The 22,339-nt window shown below is 45.8% G+C and overlaps 1 protein-coding gene across 2 annotated transcripts in view; it reads right to left on the bottom strand.

The window, feature by feature from the left end:
- Mgat4a (alpha-1,3-mannosyl-glycoprotein 4-beta-N-acetylglucosaminyltransferase A) overlaps positions 1–5,624 on the bottom strand; it is an 86,913-nt gene extending 81,289 nt beyond the window's left edge. The window contains exons 1-2 of one of the 2 annotated variants that reach the window (XM_075980413.1): positions 5,555–5,624; positions 729–1,049 (exon numbers count right to left, since the gene is read on the bottom strand). In XM_075980413.1, the coding sequence (XP_075836528.1) occupies positions 729–822 (94 nt within the window). In that variant the 5' untranslated portion in view covers positions 823–1,049; positions 5,555–5,624. The remainder of the gene's footprint in view (positions 1–728; positions 1,050–5,554) is intronic. The other variant, XM_075980412.1, reaches the window with a different exon arrangement.
- Positions 5,625–22,339: the final 16,715 nt, after the last annotated feature.

Below are 22,339 nucleotides of genomic sequence, written 5' to 3'. Positions count from 1 at the left end.
TTGCCACCCCATGACATAATTCTAAAATACAGATAGCACTTCTAGAGTCTAAACACAATTATCATCTATGAGACTCTTACTATTCCAATCAGAATGTCTCCTCGTTGCCTTCTTTCACCAAAGGAGCAATCTGTCAAGGCATGTATTAACTACACTGCACTAAATCAGCATCTTAACTAGTATGCATGTTTCTTGAAGGCCTTGATCATGCCCTTATAAGTGTTTTATACAATACCCAAAATATCAACGCATATCAAACATTTGGTACAAGTCGTTTTTTGTTTTGTTTTTTTTTTTTTTTTTTTTTGGTTTTTTAGAGACAGGGTTTCTCTGTAGCTTTGGTGCCTGTCCTGGAACTAGCTCTTGTAGACCAGGCTGGTCTCGAACTCACAGAGATCCGCCTGCCTCTGCCTCCCGAGTGCTGGGATTAAAGGCGTGCGCCACCACCGCCCGGCTACAAGTCGTTTTTAAAAGGCAAAAATGTCTGTTATTCAACTTGGCTTTCCAAAGTGTGGTTCTAAGACACCGAAAACAAACTAACTGGAGTGAGGAAGCCTGCTCTCTCTCTGTCCAATACTGTTTCACTGTTGTGTCGAAAGAAGCCACCAGAAGAAAGAACGCAACGTGAAGGTTTAGGCTACTTCGCTGAAGCGTTTCCACTCGCTCACCAGATTAGCACAGAGCACTCTGCGCCCCATGGACCGTCCCAGAGACGACCTCCTCCTTACCTTTCCCATTTTGCCATGTGGTATACCAGGACAGAGTAAGGAACGAGGTGACAAACGCTAACACCGTGGCCACAGTTCCATTTCGGAGCCTCATCTCATTTCACCATCACACCGGTTCATACGCTCGGGACAACAGCCAGACCAGCCTCTCCTCAGCCACAAGTCAACAGAATCCAGAACGCCTGGTGTTAGTGCAAAAGCAGCAACTGATGGACGAGTCGCATTTCAGATGCGGGGCAGAGGTGTCGTCGGCAGCAACGCAGTGGGCAAAGCTCGTCCGGATTGTCTTCGCAGGCTGAGGGCTTCTTTTTCTTCTTCTTCCTGTCAGGTAGAGAAAGGAAAACTTGCTAAATAACACAAAGCGGAGGTTTCTCCATTAATAATAATTCAGCAGAAGCAGCAGACTTTTTCAAGGCCACAGTGGATGTGTGGAGAGCACCCCATATAAAAACTATTCATTTCTTATAGCACAATTGTAAGGAAAATTCCAAGAATTCCAAGGAAAAAGGTTTCAAACTTTATTCAGTCCTGGCTGGTTCTGTCCATGAAAATATATATATTTAGATTGAAAGGGAGAAGTTATAGGGTCCAGAGATTCCCGAAGAGACTTCTTTAACAACTGAGCCTCGAGCTTCATCCCCATTGTTATTCTGCTGCACAATAATAAGCAATGATTTAAAAAAATAAATAAAACAGGAGAAGGTACAACTATAATGATTAGAAAAGTCAAATGACCTGAATTCCCAATCCAGCTGACATTACTTACATGCCCCCCACCCCACCCCCACACACGCAGGGTGACTCTCTTCATCCACGAAATAAAGCAACCAGTCCTGACTCCCCCATATCGCACAAATCACAAAAAGTCTGCAGTTATCAATGCTATTTATCCTCATCTCTTTTTTGGGGGAGGGGGTGGCTTTACCAAGACAGGGTTTCTCTGTGTAACAGCTCTGTCTATCCTGGATCTCGTTTTGTGGACCAACCAGCCTTGAACTCAGAGATCCATCTGCCTCTGCCTCCTGAGTGCATATCCTCATCTTATGTTTTAAAGAGAAAGCTGGAAATATTTATGAATGCAGAAGAGGTAGCAGTCCAGCCCACACTCTCTCAGCAATGGCCCATCCCAGCACGTTCCTCTCTCTTGGGAAATTGGGAAGATCGTGACTTATCTAACTAAATTTCTGAAGAACTGAAAAGAAGTGAGGTTGTTAAACATACTTAAGCATAATGCCCAGCACAAAATAAGTTTTCAACAAGTATCAACTGTATCAAAAAGAAAAACAAGCCAACAAATGCAGCCAGCCACTGTGCTGTCCACTCTACGCATAACCAGCCTCATCCCCTAGGGGCATGTCAGGCCCTCTGAGATGTACGCTGATTTCTAGTGGCATCCATGGGGCAGCATCACAAGATGTTCTTGGTGATACACTAAATGACCCTTGCAGGGGGTAAGTAAATGCACCCCCCAAAACAACACAGGAACCCAAGAGACAAACCTCTCAGTGGAAGGGCATGCATGATTAAAGCAGCCATTTGCAGGCAATTCACCAACTACCACCTCAGCTATTTCTCAGCACAACAAATCACTGGAAATCTCTACTAGGCAAGAAAGACCACAGGGATAATGACAAAGATTGATGGTGATGATAGCCGCTGGAATTCACTGGCTTCTTCCTTCATTCTGGGCCCATTACGTGGCTTAAACCTTCACTAAGTCCTCACGGGGCAAGCAGTACAAACCCTATTTTCCCACAAGGAAAGAAACCCCATTTTGAATAACTTCTAAGTTCAAGTTCTCTTTTGTTTTTTTGTTTTTCGAGACAGGGTTTCTCCGTGTAAAGCTCTGGCTGTCCTGGAACTCACGCTGTAGACCAGGTTGGCCTCAAACTCAGAGATCTGCCTGCCTCTGCATCCCGAGTGTTGGGATTAACCACCACGGTCCAGCTAAATTCAAGTTATCTGCCACTTTCTGTCCTACAGACTGAGCATTTACACCACAGCAGGGTAGGGAGTCTCCAGGATACTCTACAGCTCAAATGGAACGGGAGAGCTTTCTGAGTGTTAACTTGATTCAACAGAAAATGCAGATTTAAAAAAAAAAGTTTTCTGCTCTATAGGTAGCACAAATCTGTGACAGTATAAATTGCAAAATGCACAGAAAATTTCGCAGTCCAAACATGCAACTTTAAACAAGTTTCCCACTTCCTGTAGCCTTTGGCTAATCCCTCACTCCTGAGTCCCCAACAAAGCAAGCCTGTTAGTCTCTCTGGCCAGTAGCTCTAATTTCCACATAACATTCTAGATATACCGCATTCCACTGCATCGCTTCCTGTGAGTGCCGGAGCACGGGGTGTTCCAAAGAGGTTCTCCAAGTTACCCTTCCTAAAGCCAAATGATCCCATGGTTAACCTAACTTTATCACAACTATACCCATGCCGATTGCTTGCAATCAAAATCCTCATGGGGAAAAAAAAATCCAATAAATTTAAATTTCACAAAGTACCTAATCTATTAACTCAATAAAGCATTCAATAATGCATTCAATAATGACTTCTGATTATAAAAACAGGGCAGTTTCTCAGTAAAGTGTATAACTTGTAATTTTAAGTCTGGTATGACATTATACAAACATGTTTTTCATTTTCTGTACATATATAATGTAGCCATATTTTGCTTCTGAAAGGATTTTGTTCTAGAAAAAAATCTCATAATTAAAAAATATTCAGCTGACATAACATAACTCATGAAACAGAGACATGCAAAATCAAAAATGATAGTTTAAAAGATTTTATTAAGCCAGGTGGTAGTGGCACACACCTTTAATTCCAGCATTCAAGAGGCAGAGATAGGCCACTCTGAGTTTGAGGCCAGGCTGGTCTAGAGAGTGCGTTCCAGGACAGTCAAGGTTACATAGGGAAACCTTGTCTCGAAAAAATCCACCCGATCCCCCCCCCAAAAAAAGTTTTTGTTAAATACAAATGAAGCCTATATAAATGCATAAAAGCAGGTAGACAAAATGAATTCTAACGCCAAAGTATACTATAGATAGACCACCCATAACACCTAAAAAGCACATGGACTATTAAATAAATAATGGACCTAAGAAGTTAGTAAACTCTCGTTGGGAAATGATACTCAGAATGAATTTTACTAATACGTTCTGACATCTCACAAAAAAAAAAAAAAGAGTGTTCTACTCCACAGGAATGCAGCTATACATTTTAAATCAGGGTTCCCAAACTAAGCTTCACTTTCACCATGAGGCACAAGTGAATGAAATCTCCAGGGGGGAGCAAACAGAACAAGCCTGGAGCCCTTAAAACACCCCAGGCAGCTGTGCAGCGGGCTCATTAAGACACAGGTGACCTACATTTGCATTAGCAGCCACATATGTGAACACCTAAATATCACCATCACCTTAGCACTGTCCCAATCACTTCACACAGCTTGATCTTTAAACAAAAAGGTAATGGCTACAGTTACTACTCGCCATTCCTTCATCCTCCCAAAGACAAGTGCAACTTTCAACTCCAGACCTCAGAACAAGAAATGTTTTATTCCAAGATTTAACAATCTTTCATCTTAAAAAGAGGGGGGAAAACAGTAATGTAAGAATTAACTTTTTAAAGTATTCTCTGAAATATCCCATATGTTCCATGGATGAGAACACTTTGCTTAACATTTGGCATATTCCTTAATCAGCATCCCACAGACAAAACAGGGGTGCTTGAAAGAATAAATGACACGATTCATGACACCCCGGATCAATGAACACCATGACGTAAGCCTGCACAACTTTATAAACCACAATTATGAAAAACTCATGCCTTTTCCACTTTCAGGGCATAAATATTTCTTTTGTAGAGCTTACATAATGCCATCGTCTAGTATATCTCAGGGCTTACAGTTAGGGGTTAAAGGAACCTATGTCACCATAACCTGTTAGTAAAACTATTCTTTAAGCATTTGGAAGAGAAAGGAGCCTGAACCACAAAGCGCGTGTTACTTGATTCTAAATTTAGATTTTTTTTTTTTGGATTCAAGTGAACAACTGTGTCATTCTTTATCTTTAATCAAATAATTTGTCGGGCAGCAAAAGCACAACAGCAAAATAGATGGCAGGCACGAAGAAGATAGCATAGTATCTACTGCTATTTCCTAATTCCGACTGTAAGCCATGAACGTGCTCCCGGGATCGCAAGGCTTCGAGAAATAAAAGCGGGCGCGGGAAGCGTACAGCTGCCAACACTTAACGCCATGCTTTCCAGATAGCACCTGGCACACCTGGAGAGCTCCGAGACCCCACCTGGGGGTGCACGGGGTCGGGGGGGAGAGGGGTCCCACTCGCCATTTCCTTGAGATGGAGGAAACCCAGGCCTGGGAGGAGGCAGGGGCTCACTTCTCTGGTACCTCAGGCACATCTTCGTCCCCCGCCGGCAAGCGGCCCCCGCCCTACCTGCCCCACGGCGGCGGCGCCACCAGCCCTCCAGCCCTCCAGTCCTCCAGCCGTGGGGTCCTGCCCGCAACTCTTGTCCCCGCTGCACGCGCACACTCCACTGCACTTTCCCCCCTCTGAAGTCCCAGAGCTCCGGCGCCGCACGACGCTCCAGGCCGGCCACCCGGAGGGAGAGCGGAACCGAGGGGCGGCTGCGGCGGAGACGATGCGCTGAGGGCGCCCGGCCCGCGCCCCGTTCGGAGGCCCCGTGTGCACAACCAGACGCCGGCCTCGGGACGCACCGGCTCCGCTGCCAGCAGGTGGGACCTCCGCGGACCCTGCCGCGTCCTGCCTGTCCACCCCCAGCCCGGAGCCCCGCGCTCCTCACCTGCCGCGAGCCAGGGCGCTTCTGCCGCGGCCGCCGGCGACGCTGCTGGAGCCGCCTCCGCCGCCGCCGCCGCCGCCGCCGCCGGCCGCGCGCCCCGCCCTCGACAGGGCCCGCCCCCCGCCAGTCCCCGCCCCAGTCCCCGCCAGCCATTGGCCAACACGGCCCCAAGCGAGCCGCTTCCGCTGCCATTGGCCCTCCGGCCTGTCACTTAGAGGCGCAATCGGGCAGCCTATATATTTCTCCCCAGCCCTTTTCCCCTGCATCAGTGTCGCGGCCCGGGCTGGAGTGCGGCCGCCACATCTGGCCTGCACCTTCTGGTCTGGGTGCATGCAGCCCCAGTAGCCAAAAAAGGCCCCAGTGAGCCCTCGGCGCGCAACCTGGCCACCATGGCTTTTCCACCTAGCTCTGGGTTCCATCTCCTGGCGGTCCAGGCTCGGTGACAGGTGCTGGCTCTAATCCAACCACAGTTTCTAGGGCCCACCATTCCAAACATCTCACTGTCAGCCCCAATGAAAAGCATCGCTATCCCCATTTCCCAGGAGGAGGCAGAGCTGCGGAGAGGACCATCTGGAGCAAATAGAAACAAGAAATATGACTAGGATTTAAATACACGCTATTCAGTGCTAATGTCCCTGATTTTTCCACTATGCGGTGCCTTCCCTTCTCTCTTATCACCAGTTCTTAAAGTTTAAGGTTGGCCTCAAACCCAAATAGATGAACATCTATAGAAAGCTTGACTGAGTAGCCTGTCCATTTTGGGACCGCTAATAATTAACTAACCTTTTACATATAATCTTTTAGATATTTACCCTATACCAAGCAGGGTAAGTGTTAAGATCTTTAATTGCATATTACAGTCTGTTAATTCCCATTTCTCAAGTCCGAGCTCAAAGGTTAAAGTGTTTGCCCTTGTTATCCTTAAGATAAGATAAAGGATGTGTTATCCTTACTGTCTCCATAATCCTCCCACCCACCCTGCAAACATTTACAAGATATCAAAGGACCACAGAACAAGGAGACAACCTTGTTCTGGCCAAACCCTGGGGTAATAAACAGACTCTTATCGGAATACAGTAATTCAAAAATGGAGGACTCTAATATTTTAGACAACGTCAGAGGGAGGGATTTTTGTTTAGGAAGAAAATCTCTTTTTGTCTTAAAATCAGTCATTGATAATTAGCTATTATATTTATAGTTTCTTATCAAATCTTCTGTAGCAAGATTTCTTCTCTCCATCGTTTCTGAACTGTTTTAAAGATTCAGAAAGAGACTCCCTCTTCCCCAGCCTCCACACGAGTTTAGAGGAAGTGCACAGAATCACTGTGGACACAGCTGGAGCCTGAGGGAAATGATACCCAGTGGCAACTTGGCTTTCTACTTGGGGGGAAATGGAGCTAAATTCTCTATCTGCTATGACAGAAGCACTGCCCTTTAGTCACCCGGCAAGAGACCTCATGGTAGATACAAGCAAGAAAGATGGAGCCCATACCAGATGCAATGTTTGAAACACGGCTGGGTTGAATTACTAAAATTCTTTTGTAAGCATAGACAACCCAGGTCTTGCTATCCAGTGCTCTGAATAACAGATCAGCCCACCGCTTCCTGCAGAGGAAGAAACGATTGCCATTTGACAAGAAAGAAAGCAGTGTTTTGTAGGACCATCTAAAAGACTGAGCCGCACAACCAGCCATTCTCCTGATATCCCTGCTTTATGTACAGCCAACCTTGGGAATTTGGCAGATATGAATAGTCATTTAGGCAACTAACAATGATTAGATCAGAATCTCCTTGATTCCAGAGCCTTCTAGCACTCCGTATCTCCACTTGCATCTTCAGCATTGACAAGCTTTATGATGACCGGATGAATATTAAGACACATTTCCGCTGTCCTTATTCTTTTCCTTCTTGGTAAATGAAGGAAATGAAAGTGTCCTCAGACATTTTCTAAGCAGAGACAAGTGTCAGATGAGAAAGGGAAACGGGATAGATGTGTTGTGGTTACGGAGTGGTACATTCAGGAAGACTATATATATTCAGGCAACCTCCCTGGACTCTGGTTAGTGGAGAAACATCAGAAGCCAACAGAAACAAGACAACGTCCACCCTTTGAGGACCTTTTCTAATTGTTTTGTACATTTATTTTGTGTGGTCACGTGTGCATCACGTGTGCATGAGTACTGCATGGCACTCATGTAGAGGACAGAGGGCTAGTTGCGGAGTCCGGGTTGCTGGGAGTTAGGCATTGGACTCAGGAGGTCAGGCTTGGCAGCGGGTACTTTTAATGGCACAACCATAAAAAGCCCAAAGGGGGAGGTGTACCTTTTTTCATACTTTGCTGCCCTTCTAGCAGAAGGAGAACAGTTTTTCTAAGAAAGAGTGGTGAATTTGCCATGATTAAATGTGTCTCAAACTAGTCACATTATTTCAGAGGAAAGTGTGGCTTTCGGTGAGTTGAACTAAGACATGGGAATAGTGAGGAATATGCCTCCTAGGTGTGAGTTAGAACCCATGATTGAGTCAGCTCTGTTTTGCAGCATTCACAATCTTGAATTTTCCAGCTAGGTCCAACTGCTTGGCATTACTTTAATAGCCACTCATAAGTAACGAAAGTTTGATTGCTAGTACACGAAGGGAGAGGATGGAAAGCAAATACCCACCCTGGGTTCTGCTTCTTGGAAAATGATTAACTGGGTTTGAAAGATCGCTTTAATTGCTAAGGTATGGTGGCCCATATCTATAATCCAAGCACTCAGGAGGTTGAGGCGGGAGGATTACAAATTCAGGCCAGCTTCGGTTACACAGCAAGTTTGAGACCAGCTTGACCTACGCGAGACTCTGTCTCAACAAAACAAATCAGTCACAACAGAAGAACCCCCACCACGACCTGTGGAATTAACAATCAAAGGCAGTTAGTCTGATCCTGAGTCTGATCAATTTCTGGCTTGTTTTTTCTTCTAATCTCTTCATAGTGACTGTCCCTCTCTCTCGCTGCTTTTTCATAACTTTTCTAGTTCCATGGTTTCTCCTTTTGCCTTCACACTATCAGTAAAATTGGAGCCAAGAAATTCAGCCTATAACTTCAATATTCTATAATCCAAGGGTTCTCAACGTTCCTAGTGCTGTGACCCTTTAATACAGTCCCTCACGGTGTAGGGACCCCCCAACCATAAAATTATTTTCGTTGCTACTTCACAACTTGCTGTTAGGCGACCCCTATGGAAAGGGGGTCCCGACCCACAGGTTGAGAGTTGCTGCTGCCGTAGTCTGTCCCTGACAAAGCTGCTGAGCCATAGCTGTTCTTTACAAAAATGTTCACTCTCCCAGAGTCATCCGCCTGTCCCCCGCTCCCCCACACACAAGGGCCTATGATTACAGAGACAGCTGGTGCCTCCCCACAGAGTCTCACAGACTAGCGAGAGACTTGGATAAGTAATTAAACTCTGGGCAAAGCTCAGGAGCTGGACAGCGATAGCAGGAGGCCATTAATCAGATTCTCGGGGCAGGGAAGGCTTCCTGGAAGTGACATTCAAGCTAAAAGCAGACTACACACAGGAAGCGAATCTTTTCCTTTTATCTCTTTGATGGTGAGTGTTTGGCAGAAGGTCTTTCATGCGCTAATCAGTTTCCAAGAAATCAAGCGCAATATTGCCAGGCTGTTTTGTTTTTGTTTTTGTTTTTGTTTTTTTTTCCCATTCCATCCCTCCCTGTGTTAGCAATCAGACCGGTGTGGTTTACACGTGGTTATACATGGAATCCTGGCGTCCGGAGTTGGGTCCGTGCTCAGTATATGGACTTCAAAAAGGAGTCACATCTGGAGAGTCTCCATAGCTTTCTCAAATGCTATACGTAGGGGATGCCTTGTTTTAATGGGGAGACAGCGAGGATGCTGCTTTTCTCTACAATTGGCACCCTCCTTCCATGAGCTACAGCTCTCTATGGGGTCATGTAACTGAATATTGGGACCGTGACACTCTGGTAATAGCAAGGGGCTTTTGCACACATGAAGACCAAACATGAATTCAAAATCAAGCATGCGGGGAACCTGAAGTGTTTGTGACAGCACCTGCCCCTTTTACACATGGGGTTCACTGCAGCCTTGGTTCTGAGCACACATCACCTGTGCCCACTATCACTCACACAATGCCCGCAACACCTCAGTTCAGACTTGAGTCTACTGTATGCTCGGCTGGCAGGGTACAACGTACAAAGTTGTCTGCTCTCATAGAAACATGATGTTTTAATTATGGAAAACAACAGCATTTAATATTTCCCTACTGCTGTTCCTCGGCTTGCAAACATTACATTAGTATGTCTTTGGTTTATATTGTGTTCAAGTGTTTGATTTTAAAACTTGCTACCTGCCGGGCGGTCGTGGCGCACGCCTTTAATCCCAGCACTTGGGAGGCAGAGGCAGGCGGATCTCTGTAAGTTCGAGGCCAGCTTGGTCTACAAGAGCTAGTTCCAGGACAGGAACCAAAAGCTACGGAGAAACCCTGTCTCGAAAAAATCCAAAAAAATAAATAAATAAATAAAACTTGCTACCTGAGCCTGTCACGGTGGCCTTTAAACCCAACACTCAGGAGGCAGAGGCTGAAGCAGGCAGATATCTTTGAGGTTTGAGTTCGAGACTGGCCTGGTCTGCACAGTGAGTATCAAGTTAGCCCTGCTGTCTCAAAACAGCAAAAAATTGCTGCTTAAGTTGATGACTTGAATTTCATTGAAAAAAAATCATTAAATGATATTTTGGCTGGGGATTAGGAAAGAATTTCCAACAATTTCTGAGATGGCCCTAAGCTTCCTTATGCCATTTTGTACTATGTGTTTATGCAAACCAGTGTTCTCAACATTACTAATTATAAAATCAAAATATCAATCAACTGTGAAAAGCACTGAAGATGTTCCATATCCTGCAGCATCAAATATTCAGCCAAGACTTAATTCTTTACGTGAAAATAAACAAGCACATTCATCTCATTAGTATGCAAATTTGCTTTTGTCTTTAATTAATGTTGCAAATAAATGTATAGCAAAGACTTGTTTTAAAATAAATTTCTTTACAACTTATTGTCAATAAATGTTTGGCTTATATGTGTATTTCATATACCTATATACACAGTGTCATATAAAAATTTCTCAGGTGATAGGAATTCTAAAGTGGAAAATTTTAGGAAACCATAATCTAGTGGACCTGGGATCACCTGGGACATGAGAGTCTAGTAATCCAGCTTGACTAAATGGTGCAGACTTGTAATCCTAGGTACCGAAGAAGTTGAAGCAGAAGGAGTACAAGTTCAAGACCCGTCTGGGCTGCAGAGTGAGTTCAAGACTAGCCTGAGAAACTTAGCAAGACCCTGTCTCAAAACAAACAGTAAAATAAAGGGCTGGGCATGTAACTCAGCAGTCCAGTACTTGCCTAGAATGGAAGAGGACCCAGGTTCAAACCCCATACTGAAGTGGGGGACCATTAATGTTATTTGTGAAACATGAGACAGAGAAACGGAAAGAGAGAGACTAATTCACAGTGTGGCCCTAGCTGGTCTGGAACTTTCTACACAGACCAGACTGGCCTTGAGTTACCAGAGAAGTGTCTGCCTCTGCCACCCACACGCTGTGTTTAAAGGTAGGTACCACCATCCCAGGCCATAGAATATTTTAGGTTAAAGTCCACAGAGTCACATAATATAATCAGACAGGACATACAAGACCAAGAAATTGGAAGAGAATATAAATGAGACCAACCACCATATTTCTGTCAGTCAGGGTTTCTACTGCTGTGATAGAACACCATGACCAGAAGCAACCTGTGGAGAAAGGGTTTGCTTTGGCGTCACAGGAAGTCGGGGCAAGAACACAAAGCAGGAGCAGAAGCCATGGAGGAGTGCTGCTTACTGGCTTGCTCCGTATGGCTTGTTCAGCTTTCTTTCTTTTTTTTTTTTTTGGTTTTTCGAGACAGGGTTTCTCTGTGGCTTTGGAGCCTGTCCTGGCACTAACTCTTGTAGACCAGGCTGGCCTCGAACTCACAGAGATCCGCCTGCCTCTGCCTCCCGAGTGCTGGGATTAAAGGCGTGCGCCACCACCGCCCGGCTTTTGTTCAGCTTTCTTATACCATCCGGGACCTCCTGTCGAGAGGTGGCACCACTCACTGTGGGATGGACCCTCTCGTGTCAATCTTTAATCAGGCTTCCCCATAGGCCAGTCTTACAGACCATTTTCTCAGTGGATTCTCCTCTCTCCAGATAACTCTAACTTGTGTCAAGTTGACACGAAAACTAACCAGGACAACATTTAGTGAAGTGCGCATTAAGGACCCTCCAAATGAGAGACCGCAGAAAGCTAAGTTATTCTTGCTTTTAATTTGTACTCCCCCCCTGCCCACATTGCTCACCAATGATTTCTTTCAAAGATACTTCCTATTCCAACTCCAGTTCCCATTACTGAGGCATATGGTTCAGACAACAGCCAGACTGTGTGGCTCCCTGACAATGGCATTAGAAGATCATGCCACACTTAAGGGCTGCCACCAGTGGTATTTCATAATGTGTACAAGACGCTGCGAAACCATTGTCAAGAAACCTCTAAAAAGAGAATCCGACTATCTTGCTGGGAGCAGGATGCTTCCCATACATCCGATGCTTTGTGGCAGCCAAAGACTCTGTTGCCAAGATGGTTTCAGAGGCTCGGAGGGACTGTTCTTCTCTAAGTGACTTAGTCACCTCATTAAGGCTGAGTCACTTGTTTTTATGATACTCGATGTGTATTCAGAAGGCATGGTGGATGGAACTTGAACATGAGAGAATTATAGGGATGTTGGAATATCCCCTATCCCCGATTTCTTTCTTTTTGTTTCTTTCTGAGCTTGTCATGCATCTGAAATCTGCCCATGCATAAAACCAATTTGAGTAATTCATCCCTTCTACTGTCAATACATTTCAAACAAGATCAAAACCCTTATCCACATAATACAAACAGGACTGTGGCTGTCGGTAGTGGATAAATGAGGATCTGGGCTCCTGGATCTCTGCTAAGTTTTCATTCATTGCCTGAACATCCTCCAGTAAGTGTATCCATCATAATCTAGCCAGGAAGAGGAAGAAGAGCAGGGAAAGGGAGGGGAGGAGAGACAGGGGAGAAAGAAAGAAGAGAAACAGAGGGACAGGGAAGAAGGGGGAAATGTGAAAGGGGGTGAAAGGAGAAAATAAGCAGGGGGAGGGAAAAGGAGGGAAAGCAGGGCAGGAAAGAGGAGGAGGAGGAATCCGGAGCGCTGGGCTTACAGGTGTGTGCCACCAGATCGCAGTCTATTTGAGGCATTTTGTACACAAGGAACACACCAAGGGCTCCGCTTGCCGTGCTGCTGATGACGCAGGAAAAACAATGCTGAAAGGAAGGACTGAGAAGCAAAGAGGAAGCAGGGTGGATGTCGAGGCTCCTGGGCTGGCATCTGCTGGGTACGCCTAGAGAACTGCTGGGGTCTGTTCGGAAAGCCTGAACCAACTGGACAGCTGGAGACAGGAATTGCCCAACCCTTGCTGTTCTTGCAGCTGCTGCTAGCAAGCGCCAGCAACCGCCACACCTGCAGACAGAGGCAGGAGCAGGAAGCATCTCTCTTTCCTCTGCCCTCTGATCTCCCACCACGACTCCTTGTAGATCTTAACCGGAAAAGCCAGCTGGTTATAGAGGCCAGGAAATGTTGCCAGCCAACCCCCACAACGCATGACTCCAGCATCATGTTAGGAAGGCAACTTGTAAGACTCGATGAATAACCAGCCCAGTACCAGGTTTACAAAAACCGTGGCAGGCATTCTTTCCAGCTAAAGCAAAAGTCCGTCCTGGAAACTGAGGGACTAGAGACTTGCCTACTTCTCTATCTTCCAGCTCAGCAGGACTCATGGGATTTAAAAGATGCCTCTATCGTTCCCATTGCTCCTAAAAGAGGTGTCTTACCTCTTTCAGGACAGCCATCACAGCCAAATCTCTAGAAGGACTTCTGTATCAAAGTCTTGTCCTATGAGTAAAATGTAAGCTGAGATCTGGGCCCTCCAGGAGTACTTGGTGTGGTTGCAGGAACCCTAGCCTCCCCCCACCCCCGCCAGTCTCCTTCATGCCTCATTAGAACCTCATTCTATATGGGTCCCTAGGCAGAGCCAGGCCCTCACTTCCACACAGGCGCACCATGTCCCTGGTCCACTCATTCTCGGTCCCTATTCCGCCACCCTCATTGGCTAGTTAACAGTTTTTAAGGTCCAGCTTGATGCCACTTCCCTCATCCAACCTTGGGAGAGGTGTCCACCACCAAATGAAACCTTTCACATCCTGAGTTTTCAAGCTGGGGATGGGTGCTACATGGAGATTGAAGAAGGCACAAACAGGAGAGAGCTTTCTTTCTCTTTGAATGGGTTGAAGGAGCCCTGGCCCCTTCGGAACACTCCAACTACAAGCAGCTCAGCTGCCATGATGCCCGGGAGCAAGGTTTTCTCTAGGTTTTCTCGAGTGGAGATGAGGAGGCAGTGCAGCACACTGAGATGCCAGCCTGCTGCCTCCTGAGGGCGGGCATCGCCTCATTCTGCACTACCTTCTAACACGCAGAGCTTTGCAGGTGGCTGAAGACCGAATTAAAGAGGACCGCGTGGGACAGGAAAGACTCCATCTGAACTTGAAGAACTGGAGTCAGATTTGGAAAGGGGAAGAGGTCCCATGTGCTTGGTCACAAAGGGATTAGCACATCCTCGGTGCTCCTAGCACCTGACCAGCCTGGCCCTGACTCAGCAGAGGTTGTGAACAGAGGCATCATGGAAAGCATGGATGCCAAGCAAAGGAGTTTGCAAGGCAGCCCTAAATGAGTGGAGAGTCCTGAAGATCTCTGAATAGACCGAAAGGACTATAAGAAAAAACACTCAAAGGCGAATATAATAGATAAAGAACAAATACCTATATGTACACATATGTATGTATGTATATATGTATGAGGAATAAAGTGGATAAAGGAAGTCTGTCATTAATACCAGCTAGAAAACTGCTATAATGATTTTATCTGAATGAAAAAAAATAGGGCCTTATTTTGACCAAAACCAACATATGTCCAAATATGTATCTTTCCTAAAGGCGCTCAGTAAATTTGCTCATTATTTTGATTTTCTTCTCCTAATCTGACAGCGGTCTACAGTTACTATCACAAAACATAAGATCAGATAAAAAGAGAACAAAGGCTTGTCTTTACCTGACCAAATGTTCTAATGTCCATGTCTTCAAAAGAAAAAAATTTGTCGCGTCGCTTCGGTAGTGAACTGTGGGGAAATGAAGGTGTCTCTACAAAAGGAAGCTTCGAGAATTATGCATCATATGATGGATTTGTTCCAGTTCACAATTACAAAGGGGTGTGGGAAAGCAGAAATAGCTTCAGACATCAAAAAAAATAGAAGTTTGGTCCAGGTATGCATCAATAAATCTTCTAAGATAATCTTCACAGAGCACACGGGAACATAGTTCTTATCAAATTCTTTGAAAGCTGGTGGGGCCATGAGCTTTTTGCATAATTAACAAATGCTCAGGGGACACATTTTGTGTGCACGAGCTGCCCTGGTTCTTCAAAGGGACTGAATGGAGAGGTGACACTCCTGAAGCTGAGCAGTCGGCTCCTCCCAGGTTACAAAGCAGAAGAGCAGTTCTGTAGAAGAGGCGCTCACCTAGTGATGGGGACCCATGCCTTGCATCAGTGGCATTCCCATTCCTTCGCCATGGGGCCTCAGGCTGGTTTCTAACCTTGGGCCGTCTTCCAGCCAGTCCATCTTGATTTCTGAGTCTTTGTCTTTCATCAACAGAACTGTTGCTCCATACTCTCTTCACAAAGAACATTATGTTCCCTAGTTTCCCTCTATGCGCCCTTGCTATCTGAGGGTTTTTTTTCACACAGAACATGCAAATTTATTAAGTGTCATTTTCCTAGGAATTAATCAAACTATAGCTATCCAGAGAGAAAGAGCGAGGATCAGAATTCTTTTTGTAACCCTGGTTTCTCTGTCACAAAGACAGGCAGACACACAATCCACGGGGGCTTAACACTCAGCCCCCTCCCCAGTGGGGTTGATTTTCAAGGGCTGAGGTCAACAGAACTCATCAAATTCACCTCTGGAGGCCTCTGAAGTGAGACGTGCAGGCTCCTTCACTGTCAGAACAGGAACAGGATCGCAGAGGCTAGAGTGGGTAGAAGTAAGGTGTGAGCCACACAGAAGCTAAAGGCAGAGAGGAAAGTAGAGGGAAAAGGTTGGCAGAGGGGGAGAAGCAGAAGAGACAGAATGGTCAACACATAGGAAGGAGCTGGGGCTGCTCCGGGACCTGTTGCTGTGAAGCACCAGGAGTGTCCACTGCCACAGGCTAGGCCTGGAGGAGGATTTGAAATAGTCCCTGAGGCTGCAGGTCAGCCTGGGCTCAACATTTATCCCGAGAGGGGAACGTAGAGGGACTGAGAACTGAGGAAGGTGCCCATTCTCACAGTAGTACTTGACTCTGTGTGCGTGTGTGCCTGTGCGTGCGGGCGTGCGTGCGTGTGTGCATGTGCGTGCGTGTGTGTAAGCCTGCTAGTTCTTACAATGTCACATGGATGCATTCACATGTAAACAAAACATCCTAGAACTGTCGGCTTACAAGATTCCCAGACTACTATATCTCACTATGTAGTCCAGACTGGGCTAGAGCTCGTGCTCCTCCTGCCTCAGACTCCTGAGTGCTTGGGTTAAAGGTGCATGCCACCACACTTAGTGAGATGTTATTTCATTCTAAATAGCAAATTTAAGACAATTGACCATGGTGGCAAGGAACAGAAGCGATTAAGTATGCAAAGATCTTAAGGCAGCCAGTTGGCCTTCAGTCCATCCGCCTAACAGTGTGAGATTTATCAGCGCGGAATCGACAATCTTGTCACATAGAGGACCAGAATGACCTAGTTCTCATCATCGTCGTCATGCTACTTCTGTTCCAGGCACCTTACTGAAAACCTAAACACAGCGTGATCAGTTCCCATGATAAGTCCTCTTTCATTTCATCATTCACCAGCACCACAGACATGATCGTGGTTTGGGGTTTTTTGTTTTTATCATGTTTACAACTTGCTAACCCGAATTCTAGCTCATTCGACATAAGGATGCTGCCAAGGCTGCTGTTCAGAAAGTGCTGAAGAACTGGACTCTGAAACTTTTAGAAGAATGAGGATTTGAAACCATAGCCTTATAAAGAGAAAATAGAAAATTGCTCAATGCTAATAGAAAAAAATAAATTGGAGTTATATTGGAAAAGTGCCCCCAAAGAATTTTCCTCAGATGAGAACCATGTTCTCATTAGAAAAATCTGCAGGGTGCAGAGCTCCAATCACCTAATGGTTTTTATGTGTTGTTTCATTACACCAGGCTTGGGAGACAGTTCAGTGCATAAAATGCTTGCCATGCAAGTGTGGAGACCTGAGTTCAAATCCTCAGAACTCAGATAAAAGTCAGACACCGTAGCACATACCTATAACCCTAATCCCAGCAAGGTGGAGACAGGAGAATCTCCAGGAGCTAGCCTGGCATCTGCAGCAAGGAACAACAGGTCCTGTCTCAAGGTGGAAGGCAAGGACTGATACCTGAGGCTGTCTTGCTGTGATACTCACATGAATTTGTACATATCACACACACACACACACACACACACACGAGGAAAGAGTGCAAGAAAAAGGCACAAGGTAGCAAAAATTCTAATTCCAGGAATGGGAAGACAGAAACAGACAGATCCCCAATGCTTGAAAGCCAGCTCGCGAGCCTAGGGTACAAAGTAAACTCCAGCCCAGTGAGAGAGCTCCCTATCTCAACAAAACAAAACAACCAACACCGTTACACCTTGGGGAAAGTGCTGTCTAAAACATACGGCAAAATAAGGCCTCCTCTCTCTAAGAGCAAAGGCCCGTGGCCTTTTCATCTTCCAGACCCAGGAGGAGAAGCCCTTGTCTTGGCCTCTGCTGAGAACAAATATTTAGAAACTGTCCTCATGGACACACCATTACTCTTTGATTATATAGAGTATTCCTTCCTGTTCAACAAATATTTACGGAGCGGCTTCCTTGTGCTTGTACACGCAGCTAATACGGCTCTGCCTTCTGCCTGAGAGCCAGGGAAGGAGCAGAAGCATGACAAGAGACAGAGCAGGGTTGGGCCTGGGGGCTGGGCTTTTGGGCTTGCTTGTCTGCTTCCTAGAGTGGGGAACTGTCAGCACTAACTCAGGAATCTGAACTGTATTATATAGATAACAAGAAGCCACTGAGCTCTTTTGAGAATGACCTGCTTGGAGCTATGCCTCAGGAGATTCCCCTGGAGACAGCTGGCACAGTAAGTGGAAGGAGAGGAGGGGAGTGTGGGTCCTCTAAGCAGGAGTCCATGGGTCCTCACTGAGGCTGCGGAGGGGCCAGATAAGAGGAGAAGGCAAAGGGGAAACATCGAGATGTCAAGCCCAGGGTCAGGCTGCGGGCTGCATTCCAGATGAAAGCAGCCACTACGTGAAGGCATTCAGGAGAAGATGACGTCAGCAGGCCCTATGACCAGACTGTTAAGAGACACATCATCGCTGCTGGGAAATGAGCGTTAGACCTTAAGGAGCAAGAACAGAGATAGGTGACGGAGGGCTTGCTTGATATCTGCAATCCCTCTGGTACAAGCCTCAGCATAGTGAAAACAAAATAATAATAATAATGGTGATGATGATGATAGAGCTAATCAAACAATTCAAAAGAAAGATGAGGAGATAGATTGAGAAAAATGGAGCTTATCCACTCTTACCCACAGGAGCTAGTTCAGGGGAGCAACGTCAGCTAATAGCCACATGGCCATTTGTGAAGCAGTAAGATCCTAGGAGGCATCTCCTTCTGTCTCCTCCCACCCACTGTATGAGCTGGTAAGGTGGAAGGGTGGCCCAGGTCTGTAATCCCAGCACCACAGAGGTAAATGCAGGAAGGTCCAACGTTTAGAAGTCCTCCTCAGCTACATATAAGACCAGAGACCAACCTGGGATGTATGAGACCCTGTTTCTAAACAAACAAGCAAACAAAGAAACAAAGAAACAAACAAAATGTTCCAGTTGATAATCATAATCTACCATCGTTGACTAGACAGTTTCCATCTTAGTTCTTCTGGTCATTCCTTGCATTGCTGCTGTTTTTAAAACTCTACATTTAGTGTGCACATGTGTGTATGTGAGTGTTTGCTTGTGTATATGTGCATGTGTCTGTGTATTACCTCTCTCTCTCTCTCTCTCTCTCTCTCTCTCTCTCTCTCTCTCTCTCTCTCTGTGTGTGTGTGTGTGTGTAGGTAGAAGGATAATTAGAAGGAATTGTCTTCCTCCTTCTGCCATGTAGATTCTGAGGATAGAATTCAAGACTTCAGGCTTAGCAACAATCACCTTTACCAACTAAACCATCTCACCTGCTGTTTTTTGTAGCTGCAGGTAAGGACAAAACTGGTAACTGTCCTTGTCCTCTGCCAGACATCCCACTAACAACACACACGTTAGCTGGTTTCATCTTGTCTGCAACCCTAACAGGCTGGACTTTCACTTTGCCTGTTTCATGGATGAGAAAACCAAGGGCAAGGAAAGCTAAAAAGGGCTGGAGAGATGGCTCAGAGGTTAAGAGCAGCAATTTAGCACAGTTCTTGTCTCATTTCTTTCTCCCCTGATCTGCGTGTGTGTATGTGTGTGTGTGTGTGTGGAGGGGTGTCTAGGGACATGTGTGGGTGAATAGGCACACTTGTGTGTGCAGGTACACACATTCACACATGGATGCGTGCACATGCGGTCAGAGGGCACTTGGGGTGTCCTCAAGCACCTCCACCTTTTGTCTCACTGGCCCAGAACTTCACTAAATGAGGTTACACGAGGGAGCCAGTGAGCCTCTAGGGAGCCTCCAGTCATTATTTCCCATCTCACCGTCACTAGGCTGGCATGAACCTGCCCCTATATCTTCATTGCATGGGTCCTGGGAGATGTACTGCAAGTGTTTCACCTACTGGGCCATCTCCCTCGACCTCTCTGGAGGTCTAACGCTAGCTATAGCCAGAAGAAAATGTTGATGAAACTTGACGTTAGTGCTTCGTAATTAAGTAATTGGCCCATGCATGAGGAAAACGGTCAAAGGAAAACCGCAGAAGAAATGCAGCCCCTGTGGATGTCCCTCCAGCCACCCGGCAAGTGAGGATAGATAAGAAACCCCTTGAATCCCAAGGAGAGGTATGGCCTGTCCCAGCGTGAACTGTGCGGTGTTTATAGTGGTCGGTTTCTTTTTACCATCTCAGTGTCTGAGCTGCACTGGCAACTTTCCCTGTTGACTGGCAGTTCATCCTGCTGCCGACAGGGATGGACAAGTGTGCAGACACCAATCGTGTCTCTATGAGAACAACTTTCCTTTGTGGCAGGAAGGAGGGAGACCCAACTTACTGTGGGAACTTGGCCATTCCTTAAATGCATAAGACAAGAAACAAGCAACAGAAAGACACAAAGCAGAAAGCACATTTTTCCAAATAATTACCTCTCCCAAAACTAGTACAGTCTTTTTGGGGTGCTATTAAATTTTGTCATCATTTGCATCTGACTCAGAGATGTATTTTGAAGTTGTTCTACTAAAATTTAAAACATTTGCTTTTCTTTCTTTCTTTTGGTTTTTTTTTGGGGGGGGGTTGTTTGTTTGTTTTGTTTTTTTGATTTTCAAGACAGGATTTCTCTGTAGCTTTGGTTCCTGTCCTGGAACTAGCTCTTGTAGACCAGGCTGGTCTCGAACTCACAGAGATCCGCCTGCCACTGTCTCCCAAGTGCTGGCTGGGATTAAAGGCATGCACTACCACCGCTCAACTCAACGCTCGCTTTTCATATCTAAAATATGACTGCTTTCTGGCTTGAATGTGAAGGTATGTGGACTGGGCAGTTACCCACACAGGTTTAATTAGAACACAAGGGCAACCCCAGACCAAGAAAAAGAAAAACCTTTTCTTGGGAGATTCTCTGGCAGCTGGCCATGGGCACCTTATTACAGTTTGTCTAGAGTTTCTGTCTGTTAAAACAGTGGAGACTCCAGAAAGGGCGCTGAGCCCCCAGGTCAGGAGAGCAGGAGGTGCTGGGCTCTGGTAACAAGCCAGCACCCACCTGTGTGAAGGAGGAGCTGCGTGGCTCAGGCCCATTATCACCTCCTAAGAATGAAGGCCCAGGGAAGCCACTTCCTCTGCACAGCAGGAGGAAATGGAGATTTCACTCAGCCCCGCCCCCACCCCTGGATCAAATCTAGGACCTTTCATGTGTCTGGAAGGCATAGCACCACTCAGTTATCTAGATGTCTTTGAACTCCCAATCCTGTCTCAATTTTCTAAGCATCTAAGTTTAAAGGCCCAGGCCATTGGGCCAGTCTCAAAATTCTGATTCCAAAGCTAATTTCTCCTTTAAAATAGCGGGAGAGCAAGTTGGAATAAATCTGATGGTCATGTTCCATGTAAAAGGCTTTGTGAAATCCTCTTAATTATTTCTCTTGATGTGAACCAATGTACTGAGACCTCAGATACTATTTGCATCATAGATTTTTCTATCCAATCTCTGAATTGCATATAAATCTATGCCTTATATTTCATTAGTATGTGCATTACATATTATATATCATATTAATACACTATAGCATCCATTTATATTAGTATACTGCTTACTCGTATTTCATGTCTGCTAACATTATAGCATGCTAATATACTATATGCTACATACATTAATTACATATTATATATATCAATATACTAGCAATTAAGAACTCTTAGAAGCCCAGTTTTTCACATCTGTAAAATAGATATGACATCAGCTATTCTATTAATCAACCTTCTATTACTATGATGAAATTCCTGAGGCCAACTACTTTGCAAAGAAAGGAGCTTTATTTCAGCTCACAACTGCGTAGGACAAGGACAGCGTGGTGCAGGGCCTGGTGAATGCTTTTTGTATTGCACGATGGCAGCACTACACGCATGCCCCTGTCCGCAAGGTTTCTTCCCCTCTCATAAAGACATCAGTTTTAGTTATGAGGCCTCTGCCCCAGTGACCTAACTTACTATATTAAGTCCCCCAACTCTAAACACCAGAGTAGGATGAAGCCTAGGGAGACTTGGGGGTTAAACTTCCTGTTTGAGTTCAGGGGACAAAGCATTATGCAAACAGCAACCACCTTGCAGGGGACACGTGTTTCTTGGCAACCTTTCCTGTTTGTTTGGTTGCCTGCCTTAGGGAAGCCACGTGAAACAGGGACCTCCTAGATTCCGTATCTGATAGAGAAGCAGCTGGCACCAGAGGGAAGGACCTTCGAGCAGAAGTTAACAAATGGAAAACCTTGGTGCAGCCACAGAAAAATTTCGGCGATGAGTTAAGCTCTCACCGTCTTTTCTCCTCCGTTTTCTGACTGTTCCAGGCTTTATGAGTCTTTGCAAGCTTATCCTTCAGGTAGGACTAAGATCACCAAAGGTCTGAATGGTCAGGAAGGGCTTGGGCAGAGTGTGTTCTCAGCCTATAGGGGCTGTTCTCCCACCACACTGTGCAGCCCCCAGGGAGCCTAAACAGCCCTCCTGTTGTCTTACGTCTGCTTCATTTCAGACCTGACCAGACTTTGTAGCAATCAATGAGTGCTCAGCCTAATAAAGGCAACTTGTAGCAGTATGTGATAGGCAACTCTAATAGCTAAAATTAACTATCTGTGTTGGCAAGTGTTGAAAGTCTCTTATGCAGAGGGCACCAGGATGTGGGGCATGGTGG

The sequence above is a fragment of the Microtus pennsylvanicus genome, chromosome 7 (assembly GCF_037038515.1).
Source record: "Microtus pennsylvanicus isolate mMicPen1 chromosome 7, mMicPen1.hap1, whole genome shotgun sequence".
Classification (NCBI taxonomy): Eukaryota; Metazoa; Chordata; class Mammalia; order Rodentia; family Cricetidae; genus Microtus; species Microtus pennsylvanicus.
The sequence above is the reverse complement of the archived record's forward strand: the minus strand, read 5'-3'. Positions and strand labels throughout refer to the sequence as shown.